This window comes from Petaurus breviceps, unplaced genomic scaffold, assembly GCF_028583685.1.
Source record: "Petaurus breviceps papuanus isolate PSGF00001 unplaced genomic scaffold, PetGlider_PUasm1.0 178, whole genome shotgun sequence".
Lineage (NCBI taxonomy): Eukaryota > Metazoa > Chordata > Mammalia > Diprotodontia > Petauridae > Petaurus > Petaurus breviceps.
Genome location: NW_027185777.1, coordinates 9,929,967 through 9,950,703, shown reverse-complemented (window position 1 = coordinate 9,950,703; position 20,737 = coordinate 9,929,967). Strand labels below are relative to the sequence as shown.

Below are 20,737 nucleotides of genomic sequence, written 5' to 3'. Positions count from 1 at the left end.
ACCTACCTTCAAATTTAACGTACCTTCACAAGCTTCCAAGTGCCTACCATGGGCAACCGCTTGCCCATTGTGAGAAACTGTTGTTGGTGCACCATAATTTTAGGAGACTTTAGTGAACCAATGGGACATTAAACACTATGTGCAATTAACCAACACTCCAATGAGGGAACGATTTTGAGCCCCAGACAGCTGAGTTATAAAAGGTACCTGATCTGTGGAACAGAACTTCTTCCAGGCTTGAAAACAGACTGTGATGTCTTATTACCCCACTGTCTAGAGGAAAGCAAGAAGGGTTTTGCAGTCTCTGAAACATAAATTTAAAATTGACTTTTGCTAAAACTTAGGCAGGAGATCTTAATGATTATCTAGACCTCCCCACAGAGGACTGGACTGAACTATTTTAAAAGGCAGGTGACAAATATATTCTGTAAGACTGACACTAAACATATTAGTGCAATGAAATATTCAGAAATAAGAAAAGATGAAATGGACGGTGTCAGAAGAAACTTGTAAGACTTTTATGAACTGATACAGAGTGAAGTAAACGAGATAAGGAGAGCAATGTATTCAGTGACAATGGCATTATGGCTTATGTTACCTGCTTCAGACTAGAAGCTACAGGATAGTATAATATATAGCACACTGGAATTGGGAGTCAGGAAGATCTGGGTTCGAATCTTGTCTCTAATGCTATATCCCAGGCAAGCCACTTAACTTCTCTGGGTTTCTGCTGCCTTATCTGTAAGAAGGAAATCATAAAGCTTTCACCTCACAGAGTGTTTGTGAGGTTTAAATGAGATAAAGAATTCTACATGCCTTAAAATATAAATCAACTGTTGCTATCTCTAGAGAAGAGGGTTCACATGTCCAAAACCTAATAATTGTGCATAAAGGTGCTTAATATTTTTCGTGATAAATTAGGAGTATATAACACTAAGCCTCTTAAAATAATTATGACTTACCCTTTCATTCATTCATTCATTCAAGAATGGAATGATCATTTGAATGAAATGATCAAAACCATAAGAAAATGATCAGTAAGACAGCATTTGGACTCTTGGTAAATTTAACACAGAGATGGACAAAAAAGTTGGTATGTGTCCTTTCTGCACCACCCCTCTCGCCCTCACAATTGATAAGCATTTCTTAAATGCCTAGTTTGTGCTGGGTACTGGAGATCAAGATAAAGGTGAAAAATTCTCTATCCTCCAGGGGCTCGCATTGTGTTAGGAATCAAACACCAGTTAAGATGGGCATTAAGGATTTCAAGGGATAGAACTAAGTGTGCCCGGATCAGTCTGGTAGCTTCCATATTGTCTTTATGCTAGATTAGCCTGGTGGTAGACAAGCAGATGAGAGGGATAGCCCTGTACTGCAAGGAGGATTTTGTTTTGACAGACTCCAAGCACATTTGGTATTTGATGTCCTGAAACATTCAAATGACCCCAAACATGAGCAGTCCAAGCAGGATCCCATATTCAAAAGATCAGATGCCAAAAGTTTTGATGCCAAAACAGGACAAACCCATGAGAATACTATATTAGCACAAATTAGGAGAAAAAAGGTTGACTCTTACTCAATTAGAGCTTTGTGACTGAAAAGAATATATCTAATTACTTCTAGCCACTGTTAGGGCTTCTTGGGAAGAAATGATAATAAAATACTTCCAAGACATTCCAAGTATGCTGCATACATTACCTCATTAGCCTTCACAACCACAACATAAAGCTAAGAAGGACCAGGAATTATGACCCCCATTTTACAGATGAGAAAATAAGCTTAGAAGAACTAATTGACTTACTCCCAAACCCACTGAAATCAGTGAGAGTTCTGAGAATAAAACCTTGTTTTCTTGTTTTACAAGCAATCATTAACTCACTAGACCATGTTGCTATTTTCAATTCAATATCACTTCCTGTTCACATTTTTCAAAGGAAAAAAAATACAAAGGATTCTTAGGATGACACCAAGTGAATGATATAAAAGTGGAAACTTCTATCACTATATCAAAGGATGTAGAACCCTTTGGAGAGAAAGAGACAGGGTCAATCATCTATGCTATGATTTCAAAGGTAGGCCTTTTCCATGTGCTCTTTGGAGCCTAAAATTATTTGAACTGAGGACAAAACCTTTCATTTAACAATCATATATAAATCTTATATTGGAAATACCTTAAATTTAAATTCATATGACAATGTAATAACTGATATAGACACTGATGTGTTACAATTAAACCTGCTTATATTTGCCTGCAATGGAGTCCCTTCTTACTTCTGACTTGGTTTCCTGAACTATCTTCAAGGCTCAGCTCAAATGTTATTACTTATCCAAGGCCTTTCCTGATACTCTCCTTTGTTATAAGTCATATCCTTTATTTTATATATTTTATATTTATTACATATATGTTATACTATATATAATATACAGCAAACATTTGGATCATTATATGTAATTTATATATTATGTATATTTTACATATTTTTATATGTGTACATGTTTTTCCTCCATAGAATCCTATAACAGCTCTCATTTGAAATACCTCCTACCTACTTCTTTGTATACATGTTCTTTATCCACACAGAATGTAGGCTTTTTGAGGCAAAGATCTCTTTTTGCTTTCTTTTTCTCCCTAGTACTTACTTGAAGTAAATCAATCCTGTTCTGAAAATGAAGGGTGCAAGAAGTCCACAGACCCAAAGATGCTCAGAGGTAAAAGGGACCTCTGGAATCACAACTGAATAAGAATCCCTCCCCTCTGAAGACCTCCCAGTTCTGGTATTTTCACCAGGATTGCTTGAAAGTCCTCTTTTCATTGAAGGTCCATTTCCCCCTTTCCCCACCCCTCATAAGATTAGTTTCGCAGGTGAGTTATTCTTGGTTATAAACCTATGTCTTTTGCCTTTTGGAATACTGTGCTTCTGTTTACATGGCCACACTAATTGACTTTGTCCTGGTGCCCACAGGTTCCTTTGCTGACCTCCTCTCAGGGTTAGGCCCTCTTGGATCTTTGAAGTCCAGAAGGCTGAATCTTCAGGATTTTCTTGGCTTCTCAGGACAGAGTGCAAAACACCTCAGAAGCCCTGCACATGGGGTCTTCCAAGTTTAAGAGCTGTTTCCTGTTGCCCCCAGGTCCATGGTATGAGTTTTTCACCACAGTGGCACTGTTGTAGGGGAGTCCTCTGTTCTTGATATATCTCTGAATACAGAGCCCTGAAGGTAAAATATGTCTCTAGAAAGTCCCTGGTTATTCTAGGAAGATACTTTTTTATTTGCCTGTGCTGGTGCTGGTTTTGCATTTGCAAGTGGCCCCTTTCTCTAAGGTCTCTCTCTTTTTGTCCCATAGGCTCTGGGTTGACTTTTTGTGTAGTTCAGTGGTAGAAGAAGAAACTTCTTGTGTTTTCCATTGGATTATTGTTTTTCTTAATGGATTTCGTCATCACTATTTGTGTCGTTCAGCGGTAAAAGAAGCTTATTGTGTTTTCCATTGGATTATTTTCTCCTTAGTGGATTCTTCATTACTATTAGTTAAGTAGTAGAAGAAACAGCTTACTGTATTTTCCATTGGATTATTTTTTTCCTAAGTGGATTTCTTCATTGCTACTTGCCCTGGCTTTTAGAGCAGTTGGGGTAGTTGTGTGACTGTTCAGGCAGACATATGGCCCAGAAGTCCTCTCAAATCCCTCTTCTGGGGGATGATCCTTTAGATACTTGAATTCCTTAAAAGTCTTCTCTTCCAGGCTAAACTTCCCATATTCCTTCTCCTGATCTTCATGTGGCATACTCTTAAGGCCCTTCACTTTCCTGTAGACTGGTTCAGACTTTCAATGTTTTTTTTTCCCAGAAAATAACACAATATCACAGATAAGGCTGGACAATGGAAGAGTACAGAAGGACTGTCACTTGCAAACATTCTTGGAAACCATGTCTCTCTTAATATGACCTAAGAGTAATGACGTTAGCTTTTTTTTGTCTGCCATGTTTCCCAACTGGGTCATCATAGGCTCAGAGTCTACTAAATTCCCCATTCCTTGTTTAATTGATAGGTCTAGCCATAATTTCTTCCATCTTGTACTAGGAAAGCTGATTGTGGGGGAGAATAGAAACCTTTCCCTTTATTCTTATTCAGTTCAATCTAGATATAGTCCAATGTTCTTGTCTGAATTCTAACTGGATTATTCAGCAGATGACATCTATTCCTCCTCTCTTTGTGTTGTCTGAAACTTTGATGAACAAGACATCTCTTATTTCATATCTAGGTCATTGATAAACACTTTAAACAATACAAGGCCAAATACAGACCCTTGGGACACTTCCCCAGTGTCCCTTGGGACGCTTTACTTTAAGTTGGCATCAAAGTGCTCTTTAGGTCTGGTTCTTCAAGTGGTTTTGAATTGGAGGGACTATTGTACTGTCTAGCTCACACCTCTCCACCTTTTAAACAAGAATTGTACAAAAGAGCTTGTTAAATGCTTTGATAAATTCAGATAAATATTATCAACATAACTGATAGGTCTTATTGATATACCAATCAAGGAACCCCACCAAAAGAAAATAAAGTTCATCTGCCTTTAGTTATTCTTGATGAAACCATAATGGTCCTTTGTGATCACTGTTTGTTTCTGTATAGTCATTAACTAGCTTTTTCATAGTATGTTCTAGAATCTGGCTAGCAATTGGGGTAAAATCCATTGGTTTACAGTTTATACACTCTTTTCTCTTCCCTTTAAAAAAACCAAGTCAGCATCTATTCTCCAACCATGAAGTACCTTTCCATTGTCCCTGAATTATCAAAGATCTCTGACAATCAGCAATCATATCTGCCAAAGCTTTCAGTATCTGGGAATGAAGTTATTACATCTGGTGACCAGCTGACCTGACTCATCAAGGACCCAGATAATAATTCCTGACATTTATATAGTGCATTTGTATAGGTTTGTAAAATTATCTATCTATCTGTACATACATTATCTCTTTTTATGTTCAAAACCAGTGTGAGCAGGTACTGCCTTTCCCTATACTCCACTTTCACAGGTGAAGAATCTGAAGTTCAGATTTAACAACTTCCCTAGTTTAGTGTTAGAAGCAGGATTCAACCTTAGTCTCTACTGATTCCAGGTCTAGTTCTGCTATAGCATGCTGTCTTTTTGAAGAGATTTATCTATTTATCTTAATACACGAGGGGCAGCTAGGTGGCACATTGAATAGAGCACCAGCCCTGGAGTCACGAGGACCTGAGTTCAAATCCAGCCTCAGACACTTGACACTTACTAGCTGTGTGACCTTGGGTAAATTATTTAACCCCAACTGCCCTGACTTTCCTCTCCAAAAAAAAAAAAAAAGACACGAGGAGGAGAGGAGTTGGGTAGGGGAAGGCAGTATGAAGAGGTAAAAAGGAAAGGTCTGACAAAAACAGGAAGCAACTGAGCATTTCAATGGAATAGGGGGGTAGAGGGAGATAAGTAATGTCATTCTATTCCCTGAATTGCTATAACATTCAGGAATAAAGCAAAGCAGTTTTGTTATTACCTTATTAAATTATATAAATACATAAAGATGTCCACTTATATTTATATTTGTGTATATGTCTGTGTATATATCTATAATATATATACATAAATATCACATGCATATACTTCTTAAAAACATCATAGTATACATAAAATTTCAGGTTCTTATAAAAGCTTTTTTCTTTTGCATTTTTATATTTTGAAATGTTTTGATATGTTTAATATAATGAATGTCGATAACATTCCCCTACATATAAAGGAGAGATTTTACTACGAAATTATGGCAAGATTGGATAAATGGTACACTGCAACCTTGCACATAGTAGGTGTTCAATTTTTGTTGACTGACTGATTGACATGCAAAGACTGTTCTTCCTCCCAACTTTCCTCTTTCAATCGATGGAATCACCATCCTCCCAAATCACTAGGCCTCAACTTTTTGATGTTCTCATTAATTCCAACTCTCTTCCTCCTCCCCCATATATTCCTGTTCTTTCAACTTGTCCCCTCTTCTCAGGTCATACTACTGTAAACCCTAGCTGTGGTTCTCATTACTTCTCACCTGGATTAGAATAATTGCTTCCCAGCTGCCTTTAGTATCACTGTTATCTAATATACCCTTTGCAAAGTTGCCAAAATAATCTTACTAATGCACAGATCTGGTCATATCATGTTCTACCTCATAAACCCTTCATGACTCCCCATTACCATTAGGGTAAAATACTTTTAGCTCAGTATTTAAGGTTTTCATCTATCTGATTTCAACCTACTTTTCCCAATTCCCTTTACACACTTTATGTTCCAGTCAAACCAGGCTACTCTTTTATTTCCTGATCTCATTCTGCCCCCTTCTGCCTCCATACATTTACACAGGCTACTTCATAAACCTAGAATATACTCCTGATGTATTTTAGACTAATTTTAATCCTCGTTCCTTTAAGACCCAGTGTAGGCACACCTCCTTCCTCATTCCCTCAGCTCAGAGTGATCTTTATCTGCCAATTTCTTATCACACTTTTATAGCTCTTCTTTGCCCTAAATCACATTCTACCCCATATCATACTTATTCACATAAAGGGCTTATCCCTTTTATTAGAACAAAAGCTCCTTGAGGTGAGAGATTATGATTTTTATCTTTTAATGCCAAACATCTAGTACACAGCAGGGGCTGCTTAAATATTTGATGAATGAGTGGTTAGGTTAACAGAATCAATATTTAATTAAGTTTTATTTAAGTTCTATTTTAATTTATTGTTTTTATTTTAATTGTTGGGCAAAGTGAGAAAACAATTATTTTCATGAATGATTCAGAGTTTTCTTTGTACTTTGAGAAGGCTTCTTATCATTGGTAGGAATCTATTAGTCTCATGACTTAGCTCTGTCCCAGAGGTTCCTTACACTGCTGTTAAGTTAAACGTATTCAGATATGCAAAAATACTTTCAAAATAGAAAAGAAATCATCAAAAGAATGAGTTTGTCCAAGTCAAAAGGCCAACTTAAAATATCAGTTGATTCTATCAGAATGATGTATTATTCTGGTGAATTAGTCATAAATTAGTTTTACTTGTTTACCTCAAAAAATTCACATTCTAGTTATAAATATCGAGTGTAAATCCACGTATGTCTTATGCTGTTAGGAAGTTCCAGATAATTCACAAAGTTGGATTCCCTTTCCTTTTCGTTGGAGAATCCTGTTTTTGTCAATTTTCCTCCCGCCCACCTCCCAGGAAAATGCAGCCATTCTGAAGCCAACAGTCTTAGAAACTTGGCAAAGTGGTATTTTTTTTTAATTTTTTTAGGAGTAGGGGTGAAATGGTTTATGATAACAATTGAAACAGCCGTGTGTTACTGAAAGCTTGCCTCATTTGGGAAGTTTGGGGCCTCAATCACACTCTACCTTGGATCATATTTATTTGGGAAATATCTGAAACCTCTGGGAAGCATCTACTGCTTTTTGCAAACACCCCAGAAAATGATAAGGTCCTCAAGACTTATTAGAGGGAGAGAGTCCTTAGAAGGTAAATCAGAGCTTAGAGAAAACAAATAATGATAGTTTTGAGAATAAATGTTAATGGTCACTGGCATGGAGAGCCAAATACTAAATTGTTTCCATTAAATATTCAATTCACACATTTATAAAAGTCAGTCACCCAATAAACTATCATCCAAATGGTCAGTGACGCATAAAAATGGTAAGAAATTAGTCAGACACATTGATTATACCTGCAGTTTCAGAAAAGATAACATAGATGGAATCAAAAGCATAAAGAAATATTTCTCAACATTCTCAAGAAGTATTTTTCTTTCAAAAAAGTGGAGTGTCTTGGAACAGTAGAAAGTAACATATAGGATGTCCCCAAACTCTTAGGGCACTTGTAAGTTGTTAAAGCTTAAAATTACACTAACCCTTTGGAGACACACTGTATGTAGCTAGAAAAGTATTTTAAAACAGGTATCTAATAAAGAATTTTTTAAAAATCAAGTTCCCTTGCCTAGAGAGCATTTCATAAATATTCATGGAGATTTAAAATCTTAGGATTCAATGCTCTGTTTTAATGTTATATTCAGAAGTTATAACCTGTCGTGAAGCTTGTCCTACCCACAAGTGGAAAAGTTGTGGTACTTTTATAAATAAGTGGAAACTGAGTCCCTAAGACCCCACTATTTTTTTAGGTTTATACAGGGATATCCTGTACTTCCTGGTCCTTAACAATACATTTGCCTTTCATTACAGCCTAATTGCATGATGTCGATCGTGGATTCAGGGTTTAGAAGTGGCAAACAACGACCAAATCTCATTATGCAGCAACATGCAGGAAGCAAGAACCATGTTGATTATATTAAAAGGCCCCAGACACAAAAGTGCTCGCTCAGATGTTCTGTCAGCCCGGATTCAACGTAGTCTAAGTTATCTTTTGTAGTGAGTGTAAGAACGATTTCCACTTTCCACAGTGAACAAACACACACACATCACCCACCCATGATCCAACAATGTACCTGACTTAACATTAACAGCTTTAAAAACGAGGACTAGAGCCCAAGATACAAATCGGTTAACGTGATCCACAGTTTCTCTGGCAAGATATGAAAGACACTGAAAAGCAAGAAAAGTAAAATTCAATTAACTTAAGTTTGTTAGTAAGTCTGCACTATCCCTTTTTTTCCTCTCTTGACCACACTGGGCATCTGGCCTGAACTCCTTTACCATATGCTTACCCCAGGAATAATGCACTTAGTTTGAGGAGACAGCAGGCGTCTGTCAAGCATACCAGACTAGTTCCAAGTGGGCCAGCCACTCCAGCAGGAATAGTTCTCACAGGAACGAAAACTCAGTGAAACCTAAAAGCAAGCAGACTTGTTTGTCGGAACAACATATCAACTGGTTTCCTTCTCCTTCTTGGCTTGGGGTATACAGCATTAGCTAGTATGTCGCTATAAAGTTCTCAGGTTGTACTTTTTCAAACTGCTTTTTTCTCTACTCCAGAATGGCCTCAGCAGAGCGGAGAAGTCCATCACACTCAATTAAGAAACCCAGAGTGGGAGGGCTCCTCTCAATTTTGAATGACGTCAGCTGGAGGAGGGGGAAGAGCTGCAGACTTGTCAAAGCAGAGGGGGGCATTTCATTAATATCAGCTGCCTGCCTCCAAGCAGGAGCAAGCCAGAATCCTGGGGAGTGATAGTCTCTCAAACACACAATAACTTGAACTCAAAAAATAAGCTGGTTTGATTCAAGTCGACTACTGTCCTGAAATATATTCTGGAATCAAAGGGAAAGATCATTTCTCAGTCTTGGAGGAAAAAAAAAACCTCCTTCCACTCATCCCTTTACCTAGTAAACAAAAACCTTAGCTTTCTCCCCCACATCAGAGACATACCTAGGGTGGGGCCATAGACCTTCCCTGTAGGTCACTGATATTTGAGGGGGCACTTGTCCTTCAAGAGTTCAGAAATGACTGAACATGGTTCTTACTTAGCAATCAACTTTCATTAAAAGGGGACACTTAAGAAGTTTCCTTCTTTGGAGACCTAGAGCTGAGGTAAGCTCCAAGATGGTCACCCTCCCTTGGAAGCAGCCTCAAGGTGTTCAAGTCCCCTTTCTTCCTACTGGCCGCCATACTTGGTTGGCCCAGCCCAATCCTGAGGTATTTGGGGGTCTTCCCTGAGATTGTTATCTGCCTCCTAATCTTTGACTTCTACTTCCTACTAACCCTTTTATTCTATAAAAAAGCCTTCAAAAGGATAACAAAGTTAGATCACAGTTTAGCAACTCAATGTCCTCTCTCACAATCCTATTCACTTCTGGTGGTAATTCAGCCCTTAAAAAAAAAAAAAACTCCTTTTACCCCCATCAACTTTAAAAACCTCTTCCTCCTCAAAACACTCAATCTTTTTTTTTCTTTCCATTTTTAGCATCATTGGGCAGCTCTAGCTTACTTTGGAGATTCAACACCCTTGCAACAGGGTGCTATATATACATGTGGGTGCTACTCTTTCAAGAAAAAATCTTCAATCTTTTATACATTCATCCAAAGTTACCTGTACTTTCATCTTTCAGAATGATGATGAATCATCTCTGAATTCACAACAATTTTTTTAGGTACCTCTCCTCTTCCTCATGAGAATTGTACTTTATGTCTGCAGAATACAGATTCCCATCTCTCCTAGGCTGTCTTCCATGAAGAATTGGATTCCATGTGATTGTACTTTTTCTTTTTGTAAACGAAGGGTGAGGCACCTGTGGCCTTGAGGCCATATGTAGCTCTTTAGGTCCTCAAGTGTGGCCCTTTGACTGAATACAAACTTCACAGAACAAAGACTGCCAGTTCCCCAACTCTGCTCTAAACCCTTTGAATTTTGATTTCTCCAAAGCTAGAGTGCATGTCAGACATTGATTTCCTTTCTATAATAATAACTTTACATAAGGTTTGCACAACATTCATTTGATAAAGCTCACAATAAAGTTGTGAGGTAGGTGATCCCCATTTTTAGAAATGAGGAAATTGAGGAAGACTTAAGTGACTTGCCCAGGGTCACACAGCTAGGAAGTGTCTGAGGCTGGATTTGAATTCAGGTCTTCTTGATTCTAGATCTAGTCCTCCAGTCACTACCCCACCAAGATGCCTCAGTCATGAATTTTATTTTGTTTCCTTGTAGTTCTTCCAGTCCATTACTCCTTGTTGGTAAAAATCAAGACTTGGAGAGCTATGCCTCACTTTTAGAATAATGAGCTCTTCTTGAAAAAAGTCATAGTTCTTTGGGTCACTGTTTCCTTTCCTTAATATTCACAAAGGATAGGGATAGGTACCAGACCTGTTAATTCAATGACAGGGAGACCTCTTGGGAGAGGAAATTTCCCTCTACCAATGAAGACTGCTTCTAGTTTGCAGATTCTATTCTCTTCTCTCTTTTTAAAAAATCAAGATATACCTGTTCTTTTCAAATTGGGTCACACCTCTTCCATTCCCTATGGTCTTATTTCTCTTTTTTTGTTAACACTACATTTAAAAAAAATTTAATTTATGGAATAAAACAAGCATTTCCATAACATAGTACAATAAAAAAGATCATTGCACATGACACTGCAAATCTACTATGCACAACTTACTAGTCCTTTCAAACAGACAACAAAATTATTGTGTAAATTCCTTTTTTTCTTCCCTACCTTCCTCCCCCCACTCACCCTAGAGATGACTACCATTAGACACAAATAAGTATTTTTATATGTGTACATATATATGTATATATATATGTAAAATTATTCTATGCATACTTCTCTTTATCAGTTCTTTCTCTGGATGTAGATAGTGTCTTTCTTCACATGTTTTTATAGTTAATTTGGCCATTAATAATAGTCAGAATAACTCACTTAAAGTAGTTCTTCAAAAATATTGCTATTACTGTATACAATATTCTCTTGGTTTTGTTCATTTCACTCTATGACCTTATTTTTAAAAAATCAAATGCTTTATTAACTTCTAGTTTACATCATTCATTTCTTCAAGATTCTGAGTTACAAATTTTCTCCCTGTTTTTTCCCCCTACCCACCATCCCAAAATAGCGATCCCACTGGATATCCCCTCCTCCAATCTGCTCTCTCCCATATCTTCTCCCATATCCCCTCAGACTTTATATATATATATATATAAACATTTGATTTTAAAACTTTGAATTCCAGATTCATTCCCTTCTTCCCTTGTCACCCACCCTTACTGGAAAGATAAGCAATTCAGTATAGGTTGTACATATGTAGCTATGCAAAACATTTCCATAGTGGATAAATTGTAAATGACTATATTTCCCTCCCTCCTCTCTCACCTCCCACTTTTCTATTCTCTTTGTCCCTTTTCAAAAGTGGGTGCTTCCAACTTCCCTCCCCCCAGCCTACCTTCTCTTCAATCATCCCTCCTCTCATCCCCTTCCCCCCTACTCTCCTGTTGGGTGAGATACCCTATTTAGTGTGTATGTCATTCCCTCCCTAAGCCAAATTCAATGAGAATAAGGTTGACCCATTCCCTTTTGCCTTCCTATTCTTCCCCTCCATTGTAACCATTTTCCGTTGCCTCTTCTATATGAGATAGTTTACCCCATTCTGTCTCTCCCCATCTCCTCTCATTATATTCCTCTCTCACCTTTTAATTTCACCTTTTAAGTATCAACCCTTCCTATTCAATTGGTCCTGTGCCCTCTATCTATGTATACCTGTAAACATATATACACACATTCACACATGTATTCATACACCCATATACCCTCCTATATAGACATATATGTATATGTATGTATGTATGTATATACACACATACATATCTATTCCCTTCAACTATTCTCATACTGAGAAAAGTTTCTTCAGTTACAATTATCGTTTTTCCATGTAGGGATGTAAATAGTTCAACTGTGATAAGTTCCTTATGATTTCTTTTCCCTGTTTACCTTCTCATGCTTCTCTTCTTGTATCTGAATGTCAAATGTTCTATTCAACTCTGGTTTTTTCAGCAAGAATGCTTGAAAGTCCTCTATTGCACTGAATGACCATATTTTCTCCTGAAACATGATACTCAGTTTTGTTGGGTAGGTGATTCTTGGTTTTAATTCCAGCTCCTTTGACCTCTAGAATATCATATTCTAAGCCCTTCGATCCCTCAATGTGGAAGCTGCCAGATCCTGTGTTATCCTGATTGTGTTTCCACAGTATTCAAATTGCTTCTTCCTGTCTGCTTGTAATATTTTCTCCTTGATCTGGGAATTCCAGAACCTGGCTATAATATTCCTAGGAGTTTTCTTTTTGGGATCTTTTTCAGGAGGTGATTGGTGGATTCTTTCAACCTCTATTTTGCCCTCTGGTTCTAAAACACCAGGGCAATTTTCCTTGAGGATTTCTTGAAGGATAATTTCTAGGTTCTTTTTTTGATCATGGCTTTCAGATAGTCCAATAATTTTTACATTATAACTCCTGGATCAGGTCTGCCCTGAGGCTGGCAAGGGGCTGGGCATAGCTCCCAGAGCACTGCGCTGGCCACTTCCTGCCGGCCTGCTGGGCTGTCCTCAGTGAGAGGTTAGCTTCTCTGTGTCATTTGGTGGGTTCTGTAGCTCCAAAGTTTCTTCAGAGTCACCTTTTGCATGAATTGGAGGAGAAGGAAGCTGGAGCCCCCGGGAAGTCCTGTTTCTAACTCCACTATCTTGACTCTGCCCCGCCCCCCCTTCCCATGACCTTATTTTTCAAAAAATGTTTATTGATTTTTTTTATACCTTTAACCTGGGACCTTAAGATAAATGAATCATAGACTGAGATGTAGCAGAGCTCTTAGGGGTCTAGAGATATTAGGTGAGACTTGCCCAATGTCACTAGAATTTGAACCCAGATCTTTTGATTCCAAAGTCATCACTCTAAATACTGTCCCAGGCTGTCTATAGGAAGGATGGCTTTTTTCCTGTTGCTCTCTGAGCACCAAACAGTTACTGTTCATACAAACAGAAGGCGCTACAATGTACAATGAAGGTACACTCAGAAGCTACTTTCTATTAGGTGACTCTCTTAAAATAGATGAGTCAGCTCTTGGTCCTGTGCTTTAGGGGTTATGGCTCTGGAATAAGTGTGTTATTTTGCCAGAAGTCCCCAATGACCTTACAGGTCTTACTGAAATTCATCCTATTTAGGAAACTAGCATGGGCCATGTGAAAAGGCCCCCTTGACCCCACCTGCTTTCAGAGCTAATATCACCCATGGCTCCACCACTCATTAAACAAGGGGATGTTGTATGCAAGCATGAATATTTATGGCTGCTGCCAGCCAGCTTATGGATCATAATAACAAAGAAAAAGACACACAAAAACCCACGTGTGCTTTTGATAACAGCCAAATTCTATTTTTTCTGAGGTGGAAATGAGGAAACAACCTTTGTAAGGGTTACATGATTACATACAATAGCTGGGGAAGATGTGAAATGTTCTCTCTCCTTCTCTCTCTGTCACACACACACACACACACACACACTCGGTTTTCAAAATCAAATTTTCTTTCTGCAAAACAAGTTACACTGTCAGTGATAACTAATTATAAATGCTTGCTTTAAAAAAAGTGAATAGAATGCTTGACTATTGATTGAGAAAGCTGTGGGAAAAGAACAAAGCAATATCTGAGCCTCAGCCCTATTATTAAATTCTCTTACAATTTGGATTCCAATTTTTAAGCAGAATCATTTCCTGCTGAATTTGTCCATGATTTTATAAATCACCCTGGAGAGGAGATGACGACTGTCTAGGACTTCCAGCTTGTTTTACAAATGAGGAAACTGAGGCAAAGAGGGTACCAGAATCATACAGCCATTAAGTGTTTGAGGCCAAATTTTAACTCAGGTCTTTCTGACTCCAGGTCTAGCCCTCTGTGCACTATGGCGCCACCTAGTTGCCCACATAGCTAGTAATAATAGTATTAATGATAATAGTAATGCTATTGAATTCATTGAATGTGATTGCAAATGATCTACTGTTGTATGGAGCTTATGGAGCAACTAAGATGCAAGAATAGAATAAAAAAGCCCTTTATGGGCAACATCCACATAAAGTCAGCCAAGAATATGTTGCCAAAGAAGTGACACATTTAAGACATGCGGTTTTCTTTGTGTAAAAAGAGTTTATGATGGCAGTTCAGTATCAGGTAATCACTTCAAGAAATTACAGAAGAGTTATCTTAAAGGAGCCCAATCTCTCTGATAAAAGAAGATTATGGAGGGTGGCTAAGTGGCGAAGTGAGTACAGCACCAGCCCTGGAGTCAGGAGGACCTGAGTTCAAATCTGCCCTCAGATATTTAACACTTACGAGACGTGTGACCTTGGGCAAATAAATTAACCCCAATTGCCCTGCATTCCCCCCTCCAAAAAGAAAAAAAAAGTAGATCTCAGAGAACAATGGTGACAAGTGCAGCATCAAGCTGTAAAAATTTAGTATCTGCTGAATACCTACTAAGACACTACCTGGGAACTGTAACTGTGCATCAAAAATTTGATATCTTTTTATGGACAAGCGGTCACAAATCCTCACTTTACAAATAAAGTCTCCTTAACATATCTTAGAGAATTCAACCAAAAAAACTGTCCTCATACCCTAGCATTACGTGGCCCAAACTCTTGGTGATAATCTCCTGGCCATAACATTGATTCACAATAACTTAAGAACGACATTTTAAAAGATGTTGCCATTCCAATACCAATCATCTCTGAGATACATGGAATAAAAAGCTTTCAAAATACTGAGACTTGGGCGAGATCAAAATCACATGGGATCAGGATGAGGTGGTCCCTGAGAAACACCAGCTCAAACCAGTTCTTGGGTCAATTATTATTGTCAGTGTGAGTTATTAGATTCACACATTAGATTCTAACAAAAGCTACAAATCAGGGTTTGATTTATTCTTTTGTTGATTTTCTAGACTTAAAGATGTGATGGAGAAAATGTTACTACAAATCAAACTTTTTTTTTTATGAGCAATTGGGGTTAAGTAACTTGCTCAAGGTTACACGGCCAGTTATTTCTGGGTGTGGTGCTGTCGGAGCCCGGATTCGATCTGCAGGTCATCCCGACACTGGAGCCGGTGCTCTTACTCACTGAACAACCTGGCTGCCCCTTACAAATCAAACTTAAAAGTGTGCCTTAAACTTCCTTTATTTGTTTCATGCTGAGATCAGTTATTTTTTTTCCAGAACACCATTTGCAAATACTGGGCCTGACTCCTACTGGAAATATACCAAACATGCTTTTGTTGAGCCCACAGACAACAAGCTTACATCCTATTACTTTTATTTAACTACACAATTATTTTATCCAATTAAAAAGAATATAGAGAAATAATAGTTGGATAGCAGTTACTTGCCCCAGAACCATAGAAAAAAATGAGAATTACATCAAAAACCATAGCAATTGCTAACACTTCTACAGTAACTCAGGGTTTGCAAGGCACTTTACTTATCTTACTACTATCCTATGATCCCCATTTTACAGACGATAAAGAAACTGTGGCTGAGAAAGGTTTAATGACTTACCTAGGGTCATAGAGCTATCATGCACATGACCCAGGATACAAACTCAAGCCCTCCTGACTCCATGCAATGAAAGGAAGAGACAAAACAAGGATTTATTGAGTATCTACACATGTGTGTCTAAGTGCTAGCATCAATGTGCCAGACACATTGCTAACTGGACTCCAGGCTCAACCCTCCTCTACTGTGCCACTCAGTGGCCTAATTGATGCTCTACTCCCTGTTCCATGCTGCCTTGCTTATAAATGAGAGTATCAAACATGTATCCTTAAAACAAAATCTGGTCAAGCTTCTTGTCCTTTTCTCTATAAAGGACTGCTCCTACATTCATATTATTGTATTACAGAGCACATTTTAAGTGTGCCAGGATGATATGTTATAAAAGGACAGTGAATTCATATGAATAAGAATAACATTCACTTGTTATAATTAAATAACTCAGAGATATGGATAGATGTCATCTTTTTGCTGTATTTTCTGATTTATGGGACAGGAATCTACTTGGAGATGAATGCTTTTTTCTTTCAGCAAAGGGTGTATATTAATTTCAAACTCCTATTGCCACTAAAAACACTTTAGACAAGTTATCCAACTCCATTCCCTTCACCCCAACCTTAGCTGGGGACTGTGGCAAGCTGGAAAACCAGTCCTCCTGACAATGGTTGAATGATTCCAATCACTGACTTTTGTTAGTATTTTATTGCTTACAAGACATTGGGCAAACTTTTTATTACTGATCTTCACAATAAGCCTACTAAACACTATAGGATTAGAGGTAGTATAAATATTTTTGGTAGTATAAATACTATAGGCATTATAAAAATTATCAAAATTATAAATAGCATAAATACCAGTATTATAAATATTATAGGTCGTACAAATACTATAGGTATAAATATTATAGGAATTATACACATCATTATTATAAATATTATAGGTAGCATAAATACCATAGGTATATTATCAGAATTAAAACTCATATAAACATTATCAATATTATAGGTAGTATAAATGCTATAAGTATTCTAAATATTAAAGGACTTAAAGGTAGTATAAACATCAATATTATAAAAATTATAAATAGTATAAATACTGTAGGCATTCTAAATATTATAGGATTTATAAATAGTATAAGTATCAGTATTCTAAATATTATAGGTAGTATAAATACTATAGGCATTATTAAAATTATAGAATTTATAGACAATATATCATCAATATTATAATTATAGATAGTATAAATATTATAGGCACAAGTATTATAGGAATTACAGATAGTATAAATATCAGCATTATAAATATAGGTAGTATAAATATTGTGAGTATGAATATTATAGGAATTGTGGATAGTATAAATATAGGTATTATTATTCTTGTTTTATAGATGAGAAAATCTATAAAAGGTAAATGGCTTATCTAAGGTAACATAACTGGGAACTAGGAAATCCAAGTCTTCTAATGCCAAATCCAGGGTTCTTCCTACTAAACCACACTGTTTCTTTCATGTGAAATATATTGAATGAGATCCTATAAACTTTTTACAACATAAGAAATTAGAAAGGACTATCCCAGAATTAAAACTTTCATAAAACAGATATTTATCTCTTTTTGCAGTGAATAAATTATGTCTACCTCTATGAGGGTTAAATTTTGCTTTTAAAAATACATGCTTGATTGAATATATATGTTTTATGTTTCAACCTTTTGCAATGATTACTATTGTTAGTGAATAGCGATCCTGCCACATTTCCCTCTTCCTTCTCCTCTCCACTTACATGCCCATTACTCTTGATATAATATCCTCATTACCTCTGAGGTTAAGAGCTTCCTAATTAATCTCCCCTGCTTCCACTTTTTTCCTTTACCAATCCCTTTGTCTCCCTGCTACTGAAACCTCAAGGCAAAGAACGGCCCAAGTTATTCCCCTGCTCAAAAACAACCAATGGCTCCTTATTACCTCTGAGATAAAGTACAAACTCTTGATTGTGGAACTTAAAGTCACCCACAATCTGGCTCTAATTTACCTATTTGGCTATATTTCATATTATTCCCATTCATACATTTTACCTTCCTGTCAACTTGAACTATTTCCCAAACTTGACATTCTCCCTTTTGTCTACGTATAATTGCAAAAGCCATGCCCCATGCCTAGAATGGAGCCCCTTTTGATAATCCTTATCATCTTTCAAAATGAAACCATTTCAGGAAGTCCTTTCCTTTACCCTTTCTGTTCTTTATGCTCAAGTGCCTTCCTCAACTTACTTTTTTTAAAAAAGGTTTTAGTTTGTGTGTGTGTGTGTGTGTGTGTGTGTGTGTGTGTGTGTCCATATTTAGGGAAGAAATTCCTATACTTACATTTATTACATTTTACACATTCTTCAAACCAGCCAACCTCATGTGAACTCTCTTCAGGATATTTGTCTTTCACATCTCAATGTAGAAAATAGGATCATTTGCAGCCAATAATTCTTTGCCAACATCATGTGAATATTGCTTAGTGATCTGGGATGGTCCATTGCATCAGGAACACAAAATGCTTCTCTGCTAAGTCCCTACTCTATTGATTTGCTTGTTCACTTGGCTGTTGCCATTGGCTTCCTGATATCGGATATGTGTCTTCTGAGGGTGGGCATGAAGCAAATTCCTGTTGACATAGATACTCAGTGCTCTCTGAGAATGGGAGAAGAATTTCTTGGGAAAATATATGTCTCTTAAGGAAAGCTTTGAGATGGTAAAATATCCTGATCAGCAAATAATTGTGAAGTATCCACTATAAGCATTGCATTGTGGGAGATATAAGTCAAAGTCACAGTCCCTGCCAACATGAAGTTGAAGAGGATTTTTTTTTAAATAGGAATGAGAGTACTGTTTGTTCATGGTACATCCAGAAATTCCATATACAGTAAAATCAATAAAAAGTCCTTAGTTTTATATGCTTCAGAAAGCAAAGGATGAATCATGTCTACCCTGTCTAAAAAAAAATAGGCTTCTGAAGATACTAAAGTATTTTTGGCACTGGTGATAAATAGGACATCCCTTCCAACAAGCCATAAGTATCAGACAGAAAGGTAAACAAGTCTTTATAACTGACCTACAAGGTTTGTAGTTGAGAATTAGGAAGCATTTAATTACTAGATTTTTTTTAACATTTTACTGTGAGTGGACTTAAAAAAAAGTGTAATTCATTACATTACAAGCCTCTCACGCAGAGATTAATTAACAACAGCAGCAAGTGAAAAGGGCCAAGTGTATATTTATGTCAGCTTGCAATACAGCATAAGCATCTACCATGTGGCTATAGCCATAATTAAATGATAGAAATCATACTAGGTATTTCAAGCTTAAATAATTTGATAGACTGTAGATACAGGGAACAAATGTAGCAAGTCACGTACAGTGTGTAAACAGAAAAGTCTATGTACATATTTGGAAGCAAATCAATGAATAAGTAGAGAAAATGGCCGGAAATTTTAATTAGAATTAAATGAATTTGGTTTGAATAAAATGAAAATCTGTTAGTCAATCCTCTATTCTGCCTCTAGCATTCGATTCTGACTTTTTTGTTTTAACTGACCTTGCTGGCACTCATTCTCATGTAGGTTATTATCAGTAGAACTCTCTGATATAGGTGTTGTGTGAACTGTCTTGAATTATTAAGCTTTCTTTTTAGAATTTAATTCTAAAGTGAAAGAACCTTACTGCCCTTTGAGAATCATACCTGGTATCTATTATGATGAAGGAGGAGGTGGATAATTAGGTTCAAAAGACTTTTAATCAAATTGTGGAATAAAAGGACATTTTAGAACTGAAGGAAAACAGAGATTGCCCAGTCTAACTTTCTAATTTTATAACCCTAGTTTACTCATCCATTGAATGGGAAGAATACTTACAGTATCTACTTCACAGGCCTGTTGACCAGGTCAAATGAAATAATGTATGTAAGGCGAATAGCCAACCTTAATGCACTCAAAAGCATTATAAAAATGTTAGCCGTCATTACATATTTTTACTACCTGTTTGATTTTGGGAAATTCACTTAAACTCTCTTTTTCTTCATCAATAAAATGAGAACGAGTTCCTTCTGGCTCCCAACCTTTGATTCTACACAAAATCCTTTCTTTACAACAACACTGTGATATAGGCTGGACAAGAATTAGGATGCCCATTTTATTTTGTATTTTACCTTATTTTGTGATTGGGTGTCCTTATCTTAGTTAGGCTGGAAATGCAGCAGCCACTCATAGCCCTGGTATCAGTACCCATTGGCATGAAAACTTTAACCTTCTCTATTTTCCCAACTTGGGCTGGTTTGCCCTTCCTTAGGCAGCCTAATGGCTCTCCACTCTGAAATGCTCACCATATTAGTGCCAGACAGTGTGGATAGGACACTCAGTCAGTTTTGGCACACTGAGGCGCAGAACTCCTGAACTCAAGCAATCCACTAGCCTCAGCCTCACCAACTGTAGCAGCAAGCACCCCAAGCATCCTCAGGGTTGCTGCCAACACAGGTTCTTGGATCTGCTTTGTTAAAGGAAAGCAACTCAAAATGGGTTAACAAGCTTACTTTAATCAGTCAGATATGTATCATTCACCTAGTTCAGGGGAAAAAGGTCAGCACCCTGAACTTCAAAGTATACAGACAGAATTATCAAGTCAGAGAAACAGATCAAGTAGACAGATTTTCAAACTGTCCAAC

At 37.1% G+C, this 20,737-nt stretch overlaps 1 protein-coding gene across 2 annotated transcripts in view; it reads right to left on the bottom strand.

Annotated features, from left to right (window-relative positions):
• Positions 1-20,737, bottom strand: part of CACNB2 (calcium voltage-gated channel auxiliary subunit beta 2) — a 415,522-nt gene that overhangs the window by 189,780 nt on the left and 205,005 nt on the right. The window contains exon 1 of one of the 2 annotated variants that reach the window (XM_069086272.1): positions 8,724-9,084. The exons of the other annotated variant lie outside the window; for it this stretch is intronic. Coding sequence (XP_068942373.1) covers positions 8,724-8,774 — 51 coding nt within the window. The 5' untranslated portion in view covers positions 8,775-9,084. Of the gene's footprint in view, positions 1-8,723; positions 9,085-20,737 lie in introns of those variants that run through there. 2 annotated transcript variants of the gene reach the window in all.